The sequence below is a fragment of the Dendrobates tinctorius genome, unplaced genomic scaffold, assembly GCF_039654945.1.
Source record: "Dendrobates tinctorius isolate UK_male_01 unplaced genomic scaffold, ASM3965494v1 ptg000022l, whole genome shotgun sequence".
In the NCBI taxonomy this organism is placed as follows: Eukaryota; Metazoa; Chordata; class Amphibia; order Anura; family Dendrobatidae; genus Dendrobates; species Dendrobates tinctorius.
In genome coordinates, this window is record NW_027361690.1 from 82,653,992 (window position 1) to 82,671,981 (window position 17,990).

General features: G+C 45.3%; 1 protein-coding gene and 1 long non-coding RNA gene across 6 annotated transcripts in view; both read left to right on the forward strand.

Moving 5' to 3' along the window:
• Window positions 1-17,990, forward strand: part of CERS3 (ceramide synthase 3) — a 408,572-nt gene that overhangs the window by 316,070 nt on the left and 74,512 nt on the right. The window contains exon 1 of one of the 5 annotated variants that reach the window (XM_073568815.1): window positions 4,488-4,555. The exons of the other annotated variants lie outside the window; for them this stretch is intronic. Coding sequence (XP_073424916.1) covers window positions 4,503-4,555 — 53 coding nt within the window. The 5' untranslated portion in view covers window positions 4,488-4,502. Of the gene's footprint in view, window positions 1-4,487; window positions 4,556-17,990 lie in introns of those variants that run through there. 5 annotated transcript variants of the gene reach the window in all.
• LOC141084239 (uncharacterized) lies at window positions 4,572-16,310 on the forward strand. The gene is made up of 2 exons (XR_012230960.1): window positions 4,572-14,542; window positions 15,340-16,310. It is a non-coding gene; the product is annotated as an uncharacterized lncRNA (long non-coding RNA).

Below are 17,990 nucleotides of genomic sequence, written 5' to 3' on the forward strand. Positions count from 1 at the left end.
GGCACAGCACTCAGGGATCTCCTGCACAGGTGCCAGCGGGTCACTGTGACCTCCGGTGTGTGCGCCAATATGCTCTCCCCACTTCCTCCCTGCACAGTCATCGCTAGGAACCATGTGTACGTGGCCATGACTATGCAGGGAGGAAGAGGGGAGAGCACATTATCGGCGAGCACACCAGAGGTCGCCTGCGCAGAAATCCCTGAATGCAGTGCCCATAGAAGGGAGGATAAGGTATGTATTTCTGAGTGAGTGCAGGATTCCAGGGCCGTATCTGACGCTGATGGGAGGGGGTAAGTATTACAATGAAGACAGGAGGCAGGGATTTCTTGTACGCACCACACGTCCTCGAGCCTGGAAGAAATCATTAGCATAAAGACAATACAGCATTTCTCAGCATCAAGACCATTAAAGGTCTGTAATGCTGTAGATAAGCCCCCCGATGTAACCTGCAAGATAAGAAAAACGAGTTATATTATACTCACCGGGCGGGGGGGGGGGGTGCTGTCCGGTCTTGGTCTGATGGGTGTTGCGGTCCGGCGCCTCCCATCTTGTAGCGGTGACGTCCTCTGCTTTGCTTCCCGTCGCAGCGCAGGCGTACTTTACCTGCCCTGTTGAGGGCAGAGTAAAGTACTGCAGTGCTCAGGCATCGGACCTCTCTGACCTTGTCCGGCGCCTGCGCACTGCAGTACTCTGCTCTGCCCGGGAGCCACGACGGGAAGCAAAGAAGAGGGCGTCATCGCTAGCAGATGGAAGGTACCGGACCGCTACACCCATCTGACCAAAACCGGACCCGGAGCGCCCCTGGGTGAGTATAATATATCTCATTTTCCTTATCTTTCAGGTTACATCAGAGGCTTATCTACAGCATTACATAATGCTGTAGATAAGCCCCTGATGGCGGTGTCGACAGCTGTTACTCGAAAAATGGGGTGATATATTCCCTTTAATATGAGGCATACAGGTAGGAATAGTGTAACATTTCTATTACCTGTATGCCCATAGTAATAGGTCATATACAGGTGCTTCTCACAAAATTTGAATATCATCAAAAAGTTCATTTACTTCAGTTCTTCAATACAAAAAGTGAAACTCCTATATTATATAGGGTCATTACAGACAGAATGATCTATTCCAAGTGTTTATTTCTGTTAATGTTGATGATTATGGCTTACAGCCAATGAAAACCCAAAAGTCATTATCTCAGTAAATTAGAATACTTTATAACATCAGCTTGAAAAATGATTTTAAAATCCGAAATGTTGGCTTACCGAAATGTATGTTCAGTAAATGCACTCAATACTTGGTCGGGGCTCCTTTTGCATAAATTACTGCATCAATGCGGCATGGCATGGATGCGATCAGCCTGTGGCACTGCTGAGGTGTTATGGAAGCCCAGGTTGCTTTCATAGCAGCCTTCAGCTCATCTGTGTTGTTGGGTCTGGAGTCTCTCATCTTCCTCTTGACAATACCCTATAGATTCTCTATGGGGTTAAGGTCAGGCGAGATTGCTGGCCAATCAAGCACAGTGATACTGTTGTTTTTAAACCAGGTATTGGTACTTTTGGCAGTGTGGACAGGTGACAAGTCCTGCTGGAGAATGAAATTTCCATCTCTAAAAAGCTTGTCGGCAGAGGGAAGCATGAAGTGCTCTAAAACTCCCTGGTAGACGGCTGCACTGACTTTGGTCTTGATAAAACACAGTGGACCTACACCAGCAGATGACATGGCTCCCCAAACTATCACTGATTGTGGAAACTCCACACTAGACCTCAGGCAGCTTGGATTGTGGCCTCTCCACTCTTCCTCCAGACTCTGGGACCTTGATTTTCAAATGAAATGCAAAATTTACTTTAAACTGAAAACAACACCTTGGACCACTGAGCAACAGTCCAGTGGGTTTTCTCCTTGGCCCAGGTAAGACGTTGTCTATTGGTCATGAGTGGCTTGAGTGGATACTTCTGTGTGTGGTGGCTCTTGAAACAATGACTCCAGCAGCAGTCCACTCCATGTGAATCTTCCCCCAAATTTTTAAATTGCCTTTTCTTAACAATCCTTCAAGGCTGTGGTTATCCCGGTTGCTTGTCCACCTTTTTCTACCACACTTTTTCCTTCCACTCAACTTTCCATTACTATGCTTGGATACAGCACTCTGTGTACAGCCAGCTTTTTTTGCAATGACCTTTTGTGGCTTACCCTCCTTGTGGAGTGTAAAGTCAGCAGTCTTCCCCATGATTGTGGAGCATGCTGAAACAGACTAAGGGACCTTTTTACATGCTTAGGAAGCCTTTTCAGGTGTTTTTGTTAATTCTAATTTACTGAGATAATGACTTTTGGGTTTTCATTGGCTGTAAGCCATAATTATCAACATTAACAGAAATAAACACATGAAATAGATCACTGTCTATAATGACTCCATATAATATCTGAGTTTCACTTGTATTGATGAACTAAAATAAATTAACTTTTTGATGATATTATAATTTTGTGAGAAGCACCTGTACGTCCCGGGGAGGGTGACAATTACCTTTAAGTATTTGGTCAGTATTTTACCTCTTTATTTGTAAGCCAAAACCAGGAGTTCAGACTCTGCTTGGGTGATTGCAGATCTGCACTGCCCTATAGTATAACATTGGGCCGAGTGCTATCTGATAAAACATCGCATGGCAATCGGCCATGTTATAAGCGAGCCCTTTGTTGCAGAAAATTTGCAGGTAGAAATACATGTAATGCACATGTCTAAATCAATAACATTTTGTCAAAGCCAAATACCAGGAAGTGTAAAAAAGCAAAGCCGCTTTATTTCAAACAGGATATATCACAGAGACAAAAATACACTCAAAAAAGCAATGAAAAAAATCACAAATAAACCAATTTACTTAATAGGTGCAGAAAATCTGCAACATCAAAAACTCACCAAATACTCATCATGGAAACATAGCCAAACATGCATATACTACAGATGTCTCTTTCAGGGTTCGCTCACACTGGCGTGTAACATGGCTGAGTGCTATTTGATGTTTTATCTGATAGCACTCAGCCCAATGTTATACTATAGGGCAGTGCAGATCTGCGACTATTTCTCATGCTGGTTAGGCAGCATGGTGCGGGAGTGCATCTGATATTCTAATCACGCACATCCATACAAGTGTATGGGTGTGTGTGGAACATCGGCTGCACTTTGATGTCATCAGAGTGCAGTCCGATGTACGCTCGCAGATCTTCTCCACACCTGTGCTACGATGCTTTCATTTGAAAGAATTGGATCACAATGACACGACACTTGGATCACACTCTGAAGTGTCCTTGGCATAAATCGGCTCAATTCTCTTGCATGATAGAATATAGAGCAATGTGAGAAGACCCTAAGCGCTTCAAACTTTGGTATGCTGAACTAAAGACATGAAAAAAAGTGAAGACACAGATCAGTTGCAAAATTGATGCAAACAGAAGAAGATGAAAATCATTGATTATTGTAGTGTCACCCTGGGTTCTGAAGAAACCACAGATCTTATGATCCAACCAGGTGCCCTCTGGGGCTGGTCTCTTGAAGAAGCTACACACAAGGCTATCCCTAACCGAGCGTCCCTTCTTGAAAGTGACCCTTGATGAGGCACCTACCACCCCCTCCAAATCAGGGTCCGCAGTCAGGATGTCCCAGTGTTTACTCAGGACCTTTAAACCCCTCTATTTTGGCAATCAAAAGTACTGATGATACAGGTATAGTCCTGGCCATCCTGGGTGGGTTTTGTGCTAGATTTGAGCAATTGCCCTCTATCACATGATAAGGCATGAGAGAATGCTGCTTCAATTGTATGTCTGGGGTACCCCTTTTCAACGAACCTCCTTTTCATGTCAACTGATTGTTTAAGAAAGTCATCCATGTCGGAGCAGTTCCTCCTCAACCTCAAGAACTGTCCCTTAGGGATACCTTGTTTGAGCACTTGTGGGTGATGACTATCCCATTTGAGTAAACTATTTGTGACGGTGGGCTTGTGGTAGATTTGAGGGCTCAATGAGCCAACCGCGTTCTTGTGAAAAAGAACATCCAGGAGCAGCAAAGTATCGGTCTCTAGCTCAAAGGTAAACTTAAGACCTATAGTGTTGTTATTGAGGTCCATGATGAAGTTTAAAAAATTGTCTCTAGTGCCCTGCCAGATAACAAAAATATCATCAATGCACCCCAATGTGGGGATGCCAACACCTAGGTTCCTCTGTGAAGGCTGTGGTTTCCTCCCACCAGCCCAGGAAGAAGTTAACATATGATGGGGCGCAGGGACTCCCCATTGCTGTGCCCCTGAGCTGGTGGAAGTGTTTCTTGCCAAAAATAAAAAATTGTGGGTAAGAGTAAATTCAAGGAGATTGAGAACAAATTGTTTATGAGCCTCACATTGAACTAATCTTGACCTCAAAAAAATCTTTTATACCTGCTAGGCCATATTCGTGTGGATATTACTATAAAGGGACTCGACATCTATGGAGGCTAAGAAGGAACCCCCAACAAAATGGATGCCTTCCACTTTCAGAAGGAGGTCAGAGGTATCCCTGATGTAGGAGGGTAAGACAAACACAAAGGGACAAAGAATTTAATCTGTGTATACTCCACAATTCTGAATCAGGGAATCAGAACCGGTGACAATAGTGCATCTCTTAATGAAGTTTAGAACTTTGTGCACCCTAGGTAAGGTGTAAAGCCCCCATCTCACATAGCGAGATCGCTGAAGCGTCACCGATTTTGTGAGGCAACAGCGACCTCGCCAGCGATCTTGCTACATGTGACACTCAGCGGCGACCGGCCCCCCTGATGGATATCGCTGATCGTGCTTGAATGTCCTGGGCCATTTTTTTCATCGTCGGTGTCCCGCTGGCCAGCATGCATCGCTGTGTTTGACCCCGACAAGCGACCTCGTTGGCAACGCAGAACTGAGGGACGCAGGCGGGAATCGTCAGAAAAGCTGCTGTGTGACAAGGTACCAACGACAGCCGAGGTCGTTAAATGGATCGCCGGATCGTCGCTGAAGAGATCTTCCTGTTTGACAGCTTACTAGCGACCATTTAGCGACGCACCAGCAATCCTTACCAGGTCGTATTGTTGTTGGGATCGCTGGTGCATCGCTAAGTGAAATGGAACCCTAAAAGTAGCTAGTAGTGGATGCACCAGTAACAAAAATTCATATTCATTTTTGGAAATCAACCCCAAGCCTCTTTCTGTCTCTAAAATACCACCAAGCTCCTTCCTATAGTAGAGGGGTCATGCAGTAAAATCTCATAGGTATCTCTGTCTCTGATAATCACATTACACATATCAAGCTAGTTAGATTGTTCCATGATCACAAGCTTACCCCCCTTGTCAGATGGCTTGATGATCAACCTGTCATTTTTGGTCCGATTCAGCAGAGCCTGTTCCTCCCCTCGTGATAAGTTTGAGTCCGGGATGAACAACGTGGAAGGAATACTGCGTAGATCTTTCCCCACTAGTCTCCTGAATATATCTACACTGTTGATCTCCCCATGCGGTGGCATCTTAGTGCTTTTGTCCCTGAGGGCCAGTAGACCCCCCTCCTGATATTTTTCTCCAATAAAAGCCCTGTAGCCCTCCAATTCATCATCTTGCAGTCCCAATTTCTTGCATTGTTCCTGGTCATGACCCAGAAAAAACCCTGGGTTCTGTTATGTGTCTTTTAGACTGTAAGAAAAAGTTCTGCATTTTTTTTTCTGTTTTAAATATTGACACAAAATAGATCCCAGACAGATTCCAGTCTGCATCAGTTTTGCAACAAATCCAATTATTCCGTTTGTCTTTTCATCTAAACGGAAGTATGAATATAGCCTGTAAAAAAAAAGAAAAAAAAAAAGCAGAAATGCTTTAACCACAGTGCACAGCATTGTCACCAGATCATCACATAGGAGAAGGTTAAGCACAACTAGTGTAAGGGAAAGGGGAATCAGTTGCCTGTAGGGATGAAACACAAGTTTATAAAAGGGTATTTGAGTATTAAACAATGATCACCTATTCATTGAATCCCTGGTTCAAGTCTGCAGCCAGGAGGAGTTGAATGGAGCTGCTGGTCGCATATGTATTTTTCTGAGAGTGCAGCTAAGTTTACACATTCCGCATTTCCAGTCCGAGTCCTGTCCATGAAAAAACGGACAATTCCCGGACCAATATTATTCAATAGCGCTGAGGTCGCGTATTCGTATGGAACAATATTCTAAGTAAAAATAGTAGATGATATACAGCTATTGGATAGAGATCCTCTAGTTGCATGTTCAGTTTTATTTTAATAATTAGACTATAAGAATAAAAACTGTGAACCCCTATGTAGTTGGAAATTTCTTTCAAAGATTGCAAGCTAAATGGTTGTTTTAGGATTTCTTGTTTTAAATACTTGGATTAAATAGGGAAGGGCAGAATTATTTGGATGTTATTAATTTATGAAACTGCTGATGTATAAAAATGGCATATATATGATAATACAGATGAAAAGACATCATGTTTAAAGATGAAAATCAGACAGTTTTTTTTTTATGTGTTCATGTGACCGTAGCCTAACAATGAAAGCCAAGTGCAGCGCTCAGCTGTGTTGGTCAGTGCACAGACAGAAAGAGTAGAGTGTGCTCTCACTGATGCTGCTAAAAATGTTTTCTTTATTCCATCTCCATTAAAACAGCACATACAGTAGCATTATACAAGGGAGGGAACTGGAGCAAAATTACATTGTACCCTGGGCTGCAAAGCTTCACCTTGTAGAAACTATGGGCCCGATTCACTAAGACTGGCGTTGTATACTGCAGTATTCGTAACGGGTCGTAAAGTGAACCAAATTCTTTAAGAGGCGCACCCCACTATGGTTTAACACTTACTGCATTTTTTGTGGTCTGTTATTGTGGCCCATTTTTGCGGGCCGTATCGCCGCATTTTTTGTGTTGTACCGCAATAACGCGCCGCAAAAAATGTTTGATCGCCGTTTTTTTTTTTTCTTCCAATATTATGGAAATACTATTGCAAAAAAACCCCAAAACCTGGCGTTCTGCAAAACCGGAAGTGACGGCGCGCCGCAAAAACAAACTTCCGTTTGTTTTTACGGCCCCATTTATTTAAATGGAGACTCGATATTTTTTCACAGCCGTATATACAGCCCTCATGGCCTTACAGGACACGGCGCTTCGATGTAGTTTTTCGAGCCGTTTTTGCAGCCCCATAGAAAGCTATTGGGGCCACAAAATCGGCCCGCAAAAATACGGTAAGTGTAAAACCAGCCTAAAGGGGTGTTCTCAAGTTTGAGCCACCAATCCCGAGAACCGGGGCTGTTCACCGTGGCTGAATGAAGCTGAGGTCGATTACACAGGTCTGCGACTAAAAAGCTGTTTGAATATTTTCATCTAATTTCCATGAATTTTGGTGTGCTGAAAGCGAAAAAAATATTGAAAAAAATCCTGGACGTCAGGATTTGCCACAAAATGCAAAATTCTCTTCAAATTTAGTAAATTTTTCTCAATTTTTTTTTATCTTAGGGTTTTGAAAGTCAAAATTACTATTAATTCACATCAATGCATTGAAGATATACAATGCCAAAAAAATATAACTTTCAAAAAAAGAACTGGCAGAGTGAGCTAATGAAACCAGCATCAACATGTTGCAAGCTGAACGAGCGGGCTCTGACATGCCCGGGCTTGTTTCAATTATTTTATCTTGGTTCTCGCCTGTTGACACTTTTTAATCTCAGTTTGTGTTAGCTCGTCATATTCAACCGTGTTTCCCAAAATTAGCATTATGGCTCAGCGGAAGTGTATTAATTCGCCTGACAGTTTCTGTTACATTTGTGGTGAATATACAGTGTTGAAGCAACAGCTGAATATTACAGACTTTGTGAAAAAAGTATACTTCGCATATTTCGGACTAAAGCTTTGAGATCAAGATAAAGCTTGGGTGCCTCAAAGTGTGCAAACGGTGTGTTGAGGACCTCCGAAATTGGTTCATGGGTAAGAAAAAAAGCTTTCCGTTATGGGATTCCTATGGTATGGCGAGAGCAAAAGAACCATGGTGACGATTGTTACATTTGTTCATTCGATGTGAAAGGGTATAATTCAAAATGGAAGCATTCCATTTCATACCCCAATATTCACTCAGCAATTCGTCCCATCCCCCCATGGCACAGATATACCAGTACCCAAGGCCCCTGCTACCTTGGAAGAGATAACTAGCTCCGATGAAGGTGGCGTCATACCTGAACAAGATGATGAATCAAGTTCTGACTTTGAAGATGATACAAGACCAAAATTGTTTTCCCAGGAGGAGATGAATGATTTGGTAAGAGACTTGAATCTTCCCAAAGATGCCGCTGAGTTACTCGGATCAAGGCTCAAAAGCAAGAATTTATTGTTGCCAGGAGTGTCTTTTTCATGGTTCAGACATCGTAAAGACGAGTTCGTTCCTTACTTTGCCCAGGAAGATAAGTTGGTTTATTGCATCGATGTCGAAGGTTTGATGGGTCAATTCAAAATCCAATATAATTCAGCGCAATGGCATATTTTTATAGATTCTTCAAAAAGAAGTCTCAAAGCAGTTTTACTCCACAACGGCGGTTTTTATGCTTCCATCCCTGTAGGTCATTCCGTACACCTCAAGGAAACCTACGAGAATTTGGAATTGGTTCTTCGTAAACTTAAATATGAAGACCATGGTTGGCAAGTCTGCGGGGATTTGAAAGTCTTGTGCATGCTGCTCGGGCAACAAGCTGGGTATACCAAATACCCTTGTTTTCTATGTCTTTAGGACCGTCGAGACCGACAAAATCACTGGACCAAGAAGAATTGGCAGCCGAGGGTGCTCACAGTTGGTGAAAAAAATGTCCTCCGAGAAACTTTGGTTCCTCCCCATAAAGTTCTTCTACCACCTCTCCTCATCAAATTTGGATTGCTGAAGCAATTCGTAAAATCACTTCCAAAAGATGTAGAATGCTTCAAATACTTGGTCACCAAGTTTCCAGGCCTCTCGGAGGCAAAATTGAAGGAAGGTGTATTAGTCGGACCAGACATTAGAAGGCTTATAGCTGATCAAAAGTTTATCAATACCATGACGCAAAGAAGGGTGGATTGCATTTAAAGAGGTCGTAGAGAAATTTTTAGGCAATAACAAAGACCCTGACTACAAAAAAATCGTCGGACGAATGCTGAAAGCATTTCAAGCTTTAGGTTGCCTGATGAGTTTGAAAGTGCATTTCCTCCATTCCCTCCTTGACAACTTTCCTGAAAATTTGGGAGCTGTGAGTGAAGAGCAAGGTGAACGATTCCACCAGGACATTAAAGAGATGGAAAGAAGATACCAGGGAAGATGGAACATTACAATGATGGCAGACTACTGTTGGACGCTTCAGAGAGACATTACAGATGCTACTCACAAGCGTAAATCTACCAAGAGAAGCCTCACAGGGAAGAAGAATCAATTTTAGTGTGTGTTAGTGAGCTCATTGCAGTTAAAAAAATGATTTTCATGAAACATTTGATATAAAAAAATAATTTTATGAGTCTATTTTCATTTATATTGAGGTATTGTCTTATTTAACATAGTTACTTAAATTGTCAGAAAACGTGATGTCCTATGACAAAACGGAGGTCATTTTCGGATTCAGCGCACTCAAAAACAAAGATTATGTGTAATAACCAAAACAGCTCTTGAAAATATATATATTTTTTTTTTTTGCAGACCTGTGTTATGTGCACAACTTCCCCATTCATTCTTAAAGAGGTTGGAACGATGCTGGCACGAGAGTGTTTTTATTTTTACGGAGGCAAACCTTCAGATTGATAGCCTTCAGATTGAGAAGGGGTTGTCCTAGTAGTGGAGAACCCCTTTAATGGGGGCACTGAAGATTGCCAAGTGCTGCACTCGGCTAACACTCAGTGCTTCTATTACAATGTATAGAGATTCAGTGTGCATGGTAGACCTCCACACCATTTACCCAGGGGCTTCCCGGTTTTTGGGATTAGTGGGGGCCATGGCTGTTGGACCCCCAGCAATCAGGGACAACTTTCAAACTTGTGAATTCCCTTTTAATGGATTTGACGCATTTTCTCAGTGGTGTGTACCTCGCCAGAAATGCTCCAGTGAAGGAATGGGGTAATATTTCTGGTGTAGGTTACATCACCGAAGTGGCATAATTCTTGATGAATTCAGCAGGCAGGCACTGCCACTTTCCTTCTTACAGATTCTCTGCCAACTTTGGCTAAGCTGGCCGATACTGGCATGAAAATGCCAAAAGTAATACGTTTTGCTCAACTTCGTGTTACACAAATGTTTTACACTTTTGAAAGCGTTTTACTTTTTGGTGTAAAACAATTGAGGTCATGGTGTCACACTTGTACTGAAATCCACATGTTACACACAGATTTTGGTGCAGATTTCACGCTGTGCATTGCAGGCAGGTGACAAGTGAGGGCGTACTAGGCCATAGGCCATAAGAGGGAGGCCGTCATGACAAGGCTGAGAGGGGAAGAGGAAGCTGCAGTTGTTGGATAAGGAGTGTTGCGTAAGGGGTTAATCTGAGTTAGGCAGAGCTGGGCTGGGTTTACCAAGGGGGGGGGGTCAAAGAGAAGGTGGGTCGAGAGAAGTTGGTATAAATAGGAGGAGCCATCTTACAAGGGCAACCATTTTAGGTACCCCTTAGTAACTGAAAGAATCTGTGAGGTACCTGCCATTATGGAGATTGAGTCCGTTCTCCAGATGCTGAGGGATGCCGCGGGTTCTCGGGGTGCAGGATGGCTTCAGGCTTGTGTTCAGGGCCTGCTTCAAGGGGTGGCGGGGCCCCCTCAACCCCAACCAGAAGGACGCCGGCCACAGAGAACTAGGCCTCCGGGGGGCCTCAGTCCAGAGCCCATCCCTCGGGCCCGGCGCCGCATTAGGAGCCCCTCTAGGGACCCTCCGGCACAGGCTGCGAGCGGCAAGCCAGGAGCTCGCACACAGAGTCGGGAGGAATCCTGCTACACGGGGCCTGCATTGGGGGGGATCGGCCTCCCCCTCTTCATCTGCAGGAGCTGGGACACAGGATCCGGTCAGTGGTACGGCGGGAGCTCACCCTGGAACGGGCCCCGCTCAGCGCAGGTGAGGGGAGGCGGTGAATCGGCGGAGGCCTGCCTCTCTCAGCAGAGAAGCGATGGTGGCGAGAGGAGCTGTAGCCCCACCCACCGGCCGGGACCGCAGACAGCAGGTGTGCGTGATCCACGCCGGGATGTGGGGGCGGCGGGGCTGCAGCCTGGAGCAGCAACCGCTCAGCACGATCCAGCTGAGGTATATGGAGGCAGAGTACATCGGCACTTCAAAGCAGCTGTCAGAGTAGCGGTAGCTCCACCAACTTGATTCTGACAGCGGCGCGACAAGGGAATAGCGGGCAGTGCCTGGCTGACCCGGGGGGTGAAGGGTGGGGATGCTGCAGCCATGAGAGCACGGGGGAGCCTGGGATAGAGGGCAGCAATCAGTGGGGTTAGGGCTACAAAGCTGCGATAGGCAGAGGGGCTCAGGAGGAGCTCAAGCATGCGGGCAGCATATGGCTGGCCTAGGGGGGAGTTTTGGGCAGGGCGTAGGGGTATTTCAGGACGGCGGGCTACAGCCGGCTACATTGGGGGTGAGCGGGGGTAGGGGTTCCAGCGGGCATCTCATCATGGAAGGGAACCAGGATGTCTGCAGCAATCGGCTGGCCTACCGGCGAACAACACGGAACACAGTATGGCACTTCACAGTCGATTAAGCGGAAATGGTGCCGTTTCTTCACGTCTGGATTCCGGATCTTTGGCTGCTGGGCCCACAGCACCCAGGCAGCCAGGGGAGACTTATCATGATTTTAATATTAACCATTGTATGTCTTCTATTGATAGTAGAGATACTGTTGGGTCTGCAGAGGAGTCTATTGGGAATGTGGGGTCCTTGTTATATGGCCTGCGTGATCTAGTCCGTTTGTGGGATTCGAGGGGTGGGGTTTCTCCTACGTCAGCATGGTTGGGCAGTGGTAGGGATACAGGTCTCGGACAAGTATTGGGGTCTACCCTACCAGGCTCGCTTTCAGGGGCGAGTGCAGCTGGTTCAGCAAATAATTCAGTTACAGCTGCAGAGGAGGGAAGGATCCAGAGCACAGGAGCCATACCATTAGAGGGTGGGGAGAAGGATAAGGATGAAGCAAGCAGAGTTGATGACACAGCCAGGAGTGAGGTTTATGTCTGTTTTGAAGGTCCCCTTGGGTCGCACTTGAAACAGGAAGTCACGGAAAAAATATGGAAAGGGGAATAGTATTGTATTGTCCTTGCTACCTCTAGAGCGTTTCAATCTAGATAGGGTGAGGAGGGATGACAGCAAAAAAAGAGGACGAGGAGAGGAGGAGGTTCCGTTTAATTCCCAGGACCTTTTCTAACTGGCTGCAAGCATTTGCGATATTAGCCCTGGAAAATTGTTCGGGCCTTTTCTGTTACATGGATGCAATTGGGGAGGCTTATAGGGTCTATGGAGGACAGGGTTGGTTGAGGTATGACTAACAGTTTCGTCAAAGGAAGGCTGTGCGACCCAACATTTGTTGGGACCACAAGGACATAGCTTTGTGGATGAGGGTGATGGCTCCACCTAGAGTGGGCCAGAGCTCACAGTGGTTTCAAGGGGGCATCGGGGGTTCAGGACAGTCAGGGCACTCGGTGTCAATACAAAAAGGACTGTTTTTCCTTCAATGAAGGCTCATGTAGATTCGGAGCAAAATGTAAATTTAAACATGAGTGTTCCTCTTGTGGGGGCAGTCACGCGTCATCAAAATGTTTCAAGGGTGGGAGGAACAGAGGGGCCGATAGTGTTGAGAAAAGGAGTGACACCGGTTCGTCTGGCAGAGATGGAGCACTTCCTAAATAAGTATACTGACGAGGCGGCTGCATCATTATTACGGGAAGGCTTTAGAGATGGTTTTAAAATTCCTTGTGTTGATGTTGAGGTGCGAATTTCCACAAAAAATTTGAAATCGGCATTGCAGTTTCCGGAGGTGGTGTCAGAAAAGTTAGCCAAGGAAGTTTCTTTGGGTAGAATGGCAGGGCCCTTTGACTCAATTCCGGTAACTAATTTGAGAGTTTCCCCGTTGGGGGTAGTTCCAAAAAAGGAGCCTAATAAGTTTAGGCTAATTCATCACCTCTCCTTTCCAAGAGGTTCTTCTGTGAATGACGGGATTGACCCGGAATTGTGTTCAGTGATGTACACATCTTTTTGATGCTGCCTTGGATTGGGTACGTGTTTGTGGAAAAGGTGCCTTGTTAGCAAAAACGGACATGGAGTCGGCTTTTCGGTTGTTGCCTGTTCATCCGGATAGTATGCATTTGCTAGGTTGTTTTTGGGATGGTGGTTTTTACGTTGATCGTTGTTTGCCAATGGGGTGTTCGCTGTCGTGTTCTTATTTCGAGGCATTTAGCACGTTTTTGGAATGGACGGTTAAGGAAGTGTCTGGTTTGAAATCATGCATTCATTACCTTAATGATTTCTTGTTCATTGGTCCAGCGCAGAGCACTGATTGTTCGTTGTTGTTGCATACCATGGAGAGTTTGGCTAAACGTTTTGGAGTTCCTTTAGCGCAGGACAAGACGGTTGGTCCTGTTACCTCGCTGAGTTTCTTGGGCACTGAAATCGATTCTCTAAAGATGGAGTGCAGGTTGCCCGTGGATAAAGTGTCGGACATGCGTCCGGAAGTCCATCGAGTTAGTGACTTGAAAAAAGAGACCTTACGGGAGCTGCTGTCTTTATTGGGCAAATTGAATTTCGCTTGCCGTATTATGCCCATGGGGAGGGCATTTTGTTGCAGGTTGTCTTTAGCGACGGTTGGAATTAGGTCTCTGGGCCATTTTATCAGACTGAAGAGGGAGGTTCGCGATGATTTGAAAGTCTGGGCGCTTTTCCTCGATTCTTACAATGGCAGATCTGTGTGGATAGCGCCAGTGTTGCCAGCTAAAGAGCTGGGTCTTTTGGTTGGTCTAGCAGATGGCAGCGGTTTTTGCTTATTTTATTTCAAGGAGAGTGGCTGGTGGAGGCTTGGCCCTGAACCTGACCTGGAAGGAGGAGGGTTTGTCATCTAGTCAGGTGGTTCGAGAGATTTTCCCCATAATTGTTGCATTGTCGTTATGGGGGTCAAGGATTCAGAACAAGAAAATTCGTTTTAGGTGTGAATCGTTTGGTGCGGTTAGGGCCTTGAACTCTTTATCTTCTTCGGACGGTGCTGTCGTGAAGATGCTTCAGCATTTGGTTTGGTTAGGATTGAGTAATTTGTGGATTGTGTCGGAAGTTTATTCTGTGGTCACGTCACCTATTCTCGAAGCTCTTTTTACTTCACAGTGGGATCGTTTTCGGGAATTGGCACCTCAGGCGTCACCAGGAGAGTTGAGTTGTGCGACGGAGTTGTGGAACCTTCCATTGTCGCAGTAAGGGATTTATTATCCAGGTCTTTGTCAGCGGGAACTTGGGCTCACTATAGAAAATCCTGGAACATTTGAGAAGAGTGGAAGGCTTCCATGAATGATGAGTTGGACGAGGAAAGTAAGTTGCTGATGCTGGTAGGTCACAGTTGGGAGTCGGGTTGGTCAGTTTCAAAAATTAATAATTTTATGTCCGGATTAGCATTTGGTTTTAAATTTAGAAGCTTACAGGATTTAACAAAAACCTTTTTGATACTGCAGGCGAAGAAAGGTTGGAAAGTCTCGGACGAGAGACTGCCAGTATTGTACGAAATATTGCTAATATTAAACTATCAGTTAGGGACAGTTTGTTTTTCTCAGTGGGAAAGGACTCTTTTTAGGTTAGCTTTTTCTTTGGCCTTTTTTGGGGCCTTTCGGATAGGTGAATTAGTTAGTCCGTCTAGAGAGAAAAAAGGTGGTATTATGAGGCAGGACGTGGACGTTGGTGGGGATAGGTTGGTTATATGCATCTGCTTGTCTAAAACAGGTTGGGAAAAGGTTGTAAGATTGTTCTTTTTGAGGTTAAGGGTTCTCCCATGTGTCCGGTGAAGTGCGTACACAATTTTTTGGGGAATGCCGGCATACCTGACGCTCCACTTCTGGTGCATGAAGACGGTTCATTTTTGTCACGTTTTCAGTTTGTGACGGTATTTCGGTCCTGTTTGGAAAAAGGGGGTCTTCCGGCCAAAAACTATAGCGGCCACTCCTTTTGGATTGGAGCGGCAAAAAGAGGTTTGGGCGATGAGGTGGTGAAGAGAATTGGGCATTGGGAATCGGAGAGGTTCTGTTCTTATATTCGCCCTACTTCGGTTTAAGTACAATATTTTCACATTTGTTAATGTCTCCTTAACTTGGTTGTTATGTTTGGTTTATTTTCAGAGTTCGGACATCTCCTCTGCTGGATCATGGGGCACTCGTTCGTCTTTTGGGCAGCATTGAGAGCGGCAGTTCGTCCGGACAGAAGGCAGCTGGGTGTGCCACGTGATGTAGCAGTCGTGAGATGGATTGGAAAGAGAGGCATGGTTTGGAAACAACTTCTTCCGGAATTTCACAGATTTGTAAGACTTGACTGAGCTCCGGATTTGCTAGTATTACACTTGGGGGTAATGACCTGGGGAAGCGGCCTTGCCGGGAGTTGATTAATGACGTTAAATTTGACATGTTGCGTTTGTGGTCCATGTTTCCGGGATTAAGAGTAATTTGGTCGGATATTATTCCGAGGAAAGTTTGGTACGGAGCTCGCTCTGTTCAGGGTGTTAACAGGGCTAGAATCAAGTTAAATAGGGCGGTGGCAAGATTTATGGCACGGAATGGGGCAGTTGTTGTTAGACATCTGGATTTGGAGTCGGGAAAAGGAGAGTTTTGGAGGAAGGATGGAATTCGTCTAAATGCCGTGGGGCTGGACATGTGGTGCCTGGCTATACAGGAAGGTATAGAAAAAGGTTTACAGGTGTGGAGGGACACAAATGTTTGAGGGGGTCAAAACATTTGTGTTGGTGGTGGTCCTCGAAGTTGGTAAGACTGGACGCTCTGGGGGGGGGGATCGGAAGAGGTCCTGGACTCCCACCAGCGCGGGCCCAAGTGGTCGGATATTTGTGGTATCCCGAAGGAGGGATAAAGGGGACTTGGACATGGTAATGGTTCATGGCTAGGCAGGTTGTTTTGGTGCCTCTGAGCTGGTGCTTTACGGCTGGAGGCAAGACTCGACCTGGAGGCCATGTTGGCATAATATCATCATGGATGTTTTGGTTTCGGGGCTTCGAGGACCGCCTCTCAGGGTCGTGAATTACTGTAAAACGTTTGTTTATATGTTAATAAATGGCTGCTGTGGCCAAATTATCCAACAACAAGTGTATCCGTCTTTATTCGACTCACGAGGAAATGGATAGGGGCCATGAGGCTGGAAAAAGAGGTATGGGATTTGTCTAAAAATGGTAAAAGTGGTTGGAAGCTACGAGGAGTCTCGAATACCCTTTGTCAATTGAGGCCGTACTAGGCCATAGGCCATAAGAGGGAGGCCGTCATGACAAGGCTGAGAGGGAAAGAGGAAGCTGCAGTTGTTGGATAAGGAGGTGTTGCGTAAGGGGTTAATCTGAGTTAGGCAGAGCTGGGCTGGGTTTACCAAGGGGGGGGGGGGTCAAAGAGAAGGCGGGTCGAGAGAAGTTGGTATAAATAGGAGGAGCCATCTTACAAGGGCAACCATTTTAAGTACCCCTTAGTAACTGAAAGAATATCCCACCCACCCTCCCTGTTATATTTGGGCTACGGGTTTATGTGGTTTTTTTTTTCAATCTCTTGCTTTATTTGAATATTAATTGTATTTTATTATGTTGTAATATTATTTTGCTTGTTTGTTCTTTGTCACAGCAGTGTGGGGTGGGGGTGGTCCTCGAAGTTGGTAAGGCTGGACGCTCTGGGGGTGGGGGATCGGAAGAGGTCCTGGACTCCCACCAGCGCGGGCCCAAGTGGTCGGATATTTGTGGTATCCCGAAGGAGCGATAAAGGGGACTTGGACATGGTAATGGTTCATGGCCAGGCGGGTTGTTTTGGTGCCTCTGAGCTGGTGCTTTACGGCTGGAGGCAAGACTCGACCTGGGGGCCATGTTGGCATAATATCATCATGGATGTTTTGGTATCGGGGCTTCGAGGACCGCCCCTCAGGGTCGTGAATTACTGTAAAACGTTTGTTTATATGTCAATAAATGGCTGCTGTGGCCAAATTATCCAACAACAAGTGTATCCGTCTTTATTCGACTCATGAGGAAATGGATAGGGGCCATGAGGCTGGAAAAAGAGGTATGGGATTTGTCTAAAAATGGTAAAAGGGGTTGGAAGCTACGAGGAGTCTCGAATACCCTTTGTCATGCCTCGCATTGGATCATCTGCAGACTTCTTTTCTACTCTGCGATTTGTGTTTTTCTAAATGCTTATCTCCATGTATTGTTCTCTAAAAAGCTGCAGGTTTAAAGCAAAGAATACACACTGAAATTCTGCAGCTCACGGCTCGGGGTCATCCTATGGTTTTGATGGCGGGTTATAAGGCATCCAGACACTGCCGATGATGTAGCTAAACCATAAAGAGACCATTTCTCCTGCACACGTGGTCATTGCTGATGTCAGTTATCTGATCGAAGCAATTTGAAGGCTAAGTGACCTCTATATTTAATAATCCACTTTAATTTCACAGAATTAAATTGGACAACGCCACAAGCCCTATGAGAATGTGATAGTCACTTTCAAAAAATAGAAACCAGCTACAACAGGCTGCAGTGAGTCCTGCCGCTGGGGCACTTATCCCACTAATGGAGGTCGGGGACCACGCTGTGATGGCCACCAATGATTTATCTAACTGAATGTAGTTTACAAGATTATTCAACTTTACAAACAGCCAGATGCAAATTTCCAATATTCTTGCACTTGTCCCTTATTTACCATGGTCGTCTCAGGTTTCTAAGTGAGTTCATGGAAATTTCTGTCCATGGAAGTTTTCCAAGTATTGTACATTAGCAAAAGCATACAAGCGAATACAA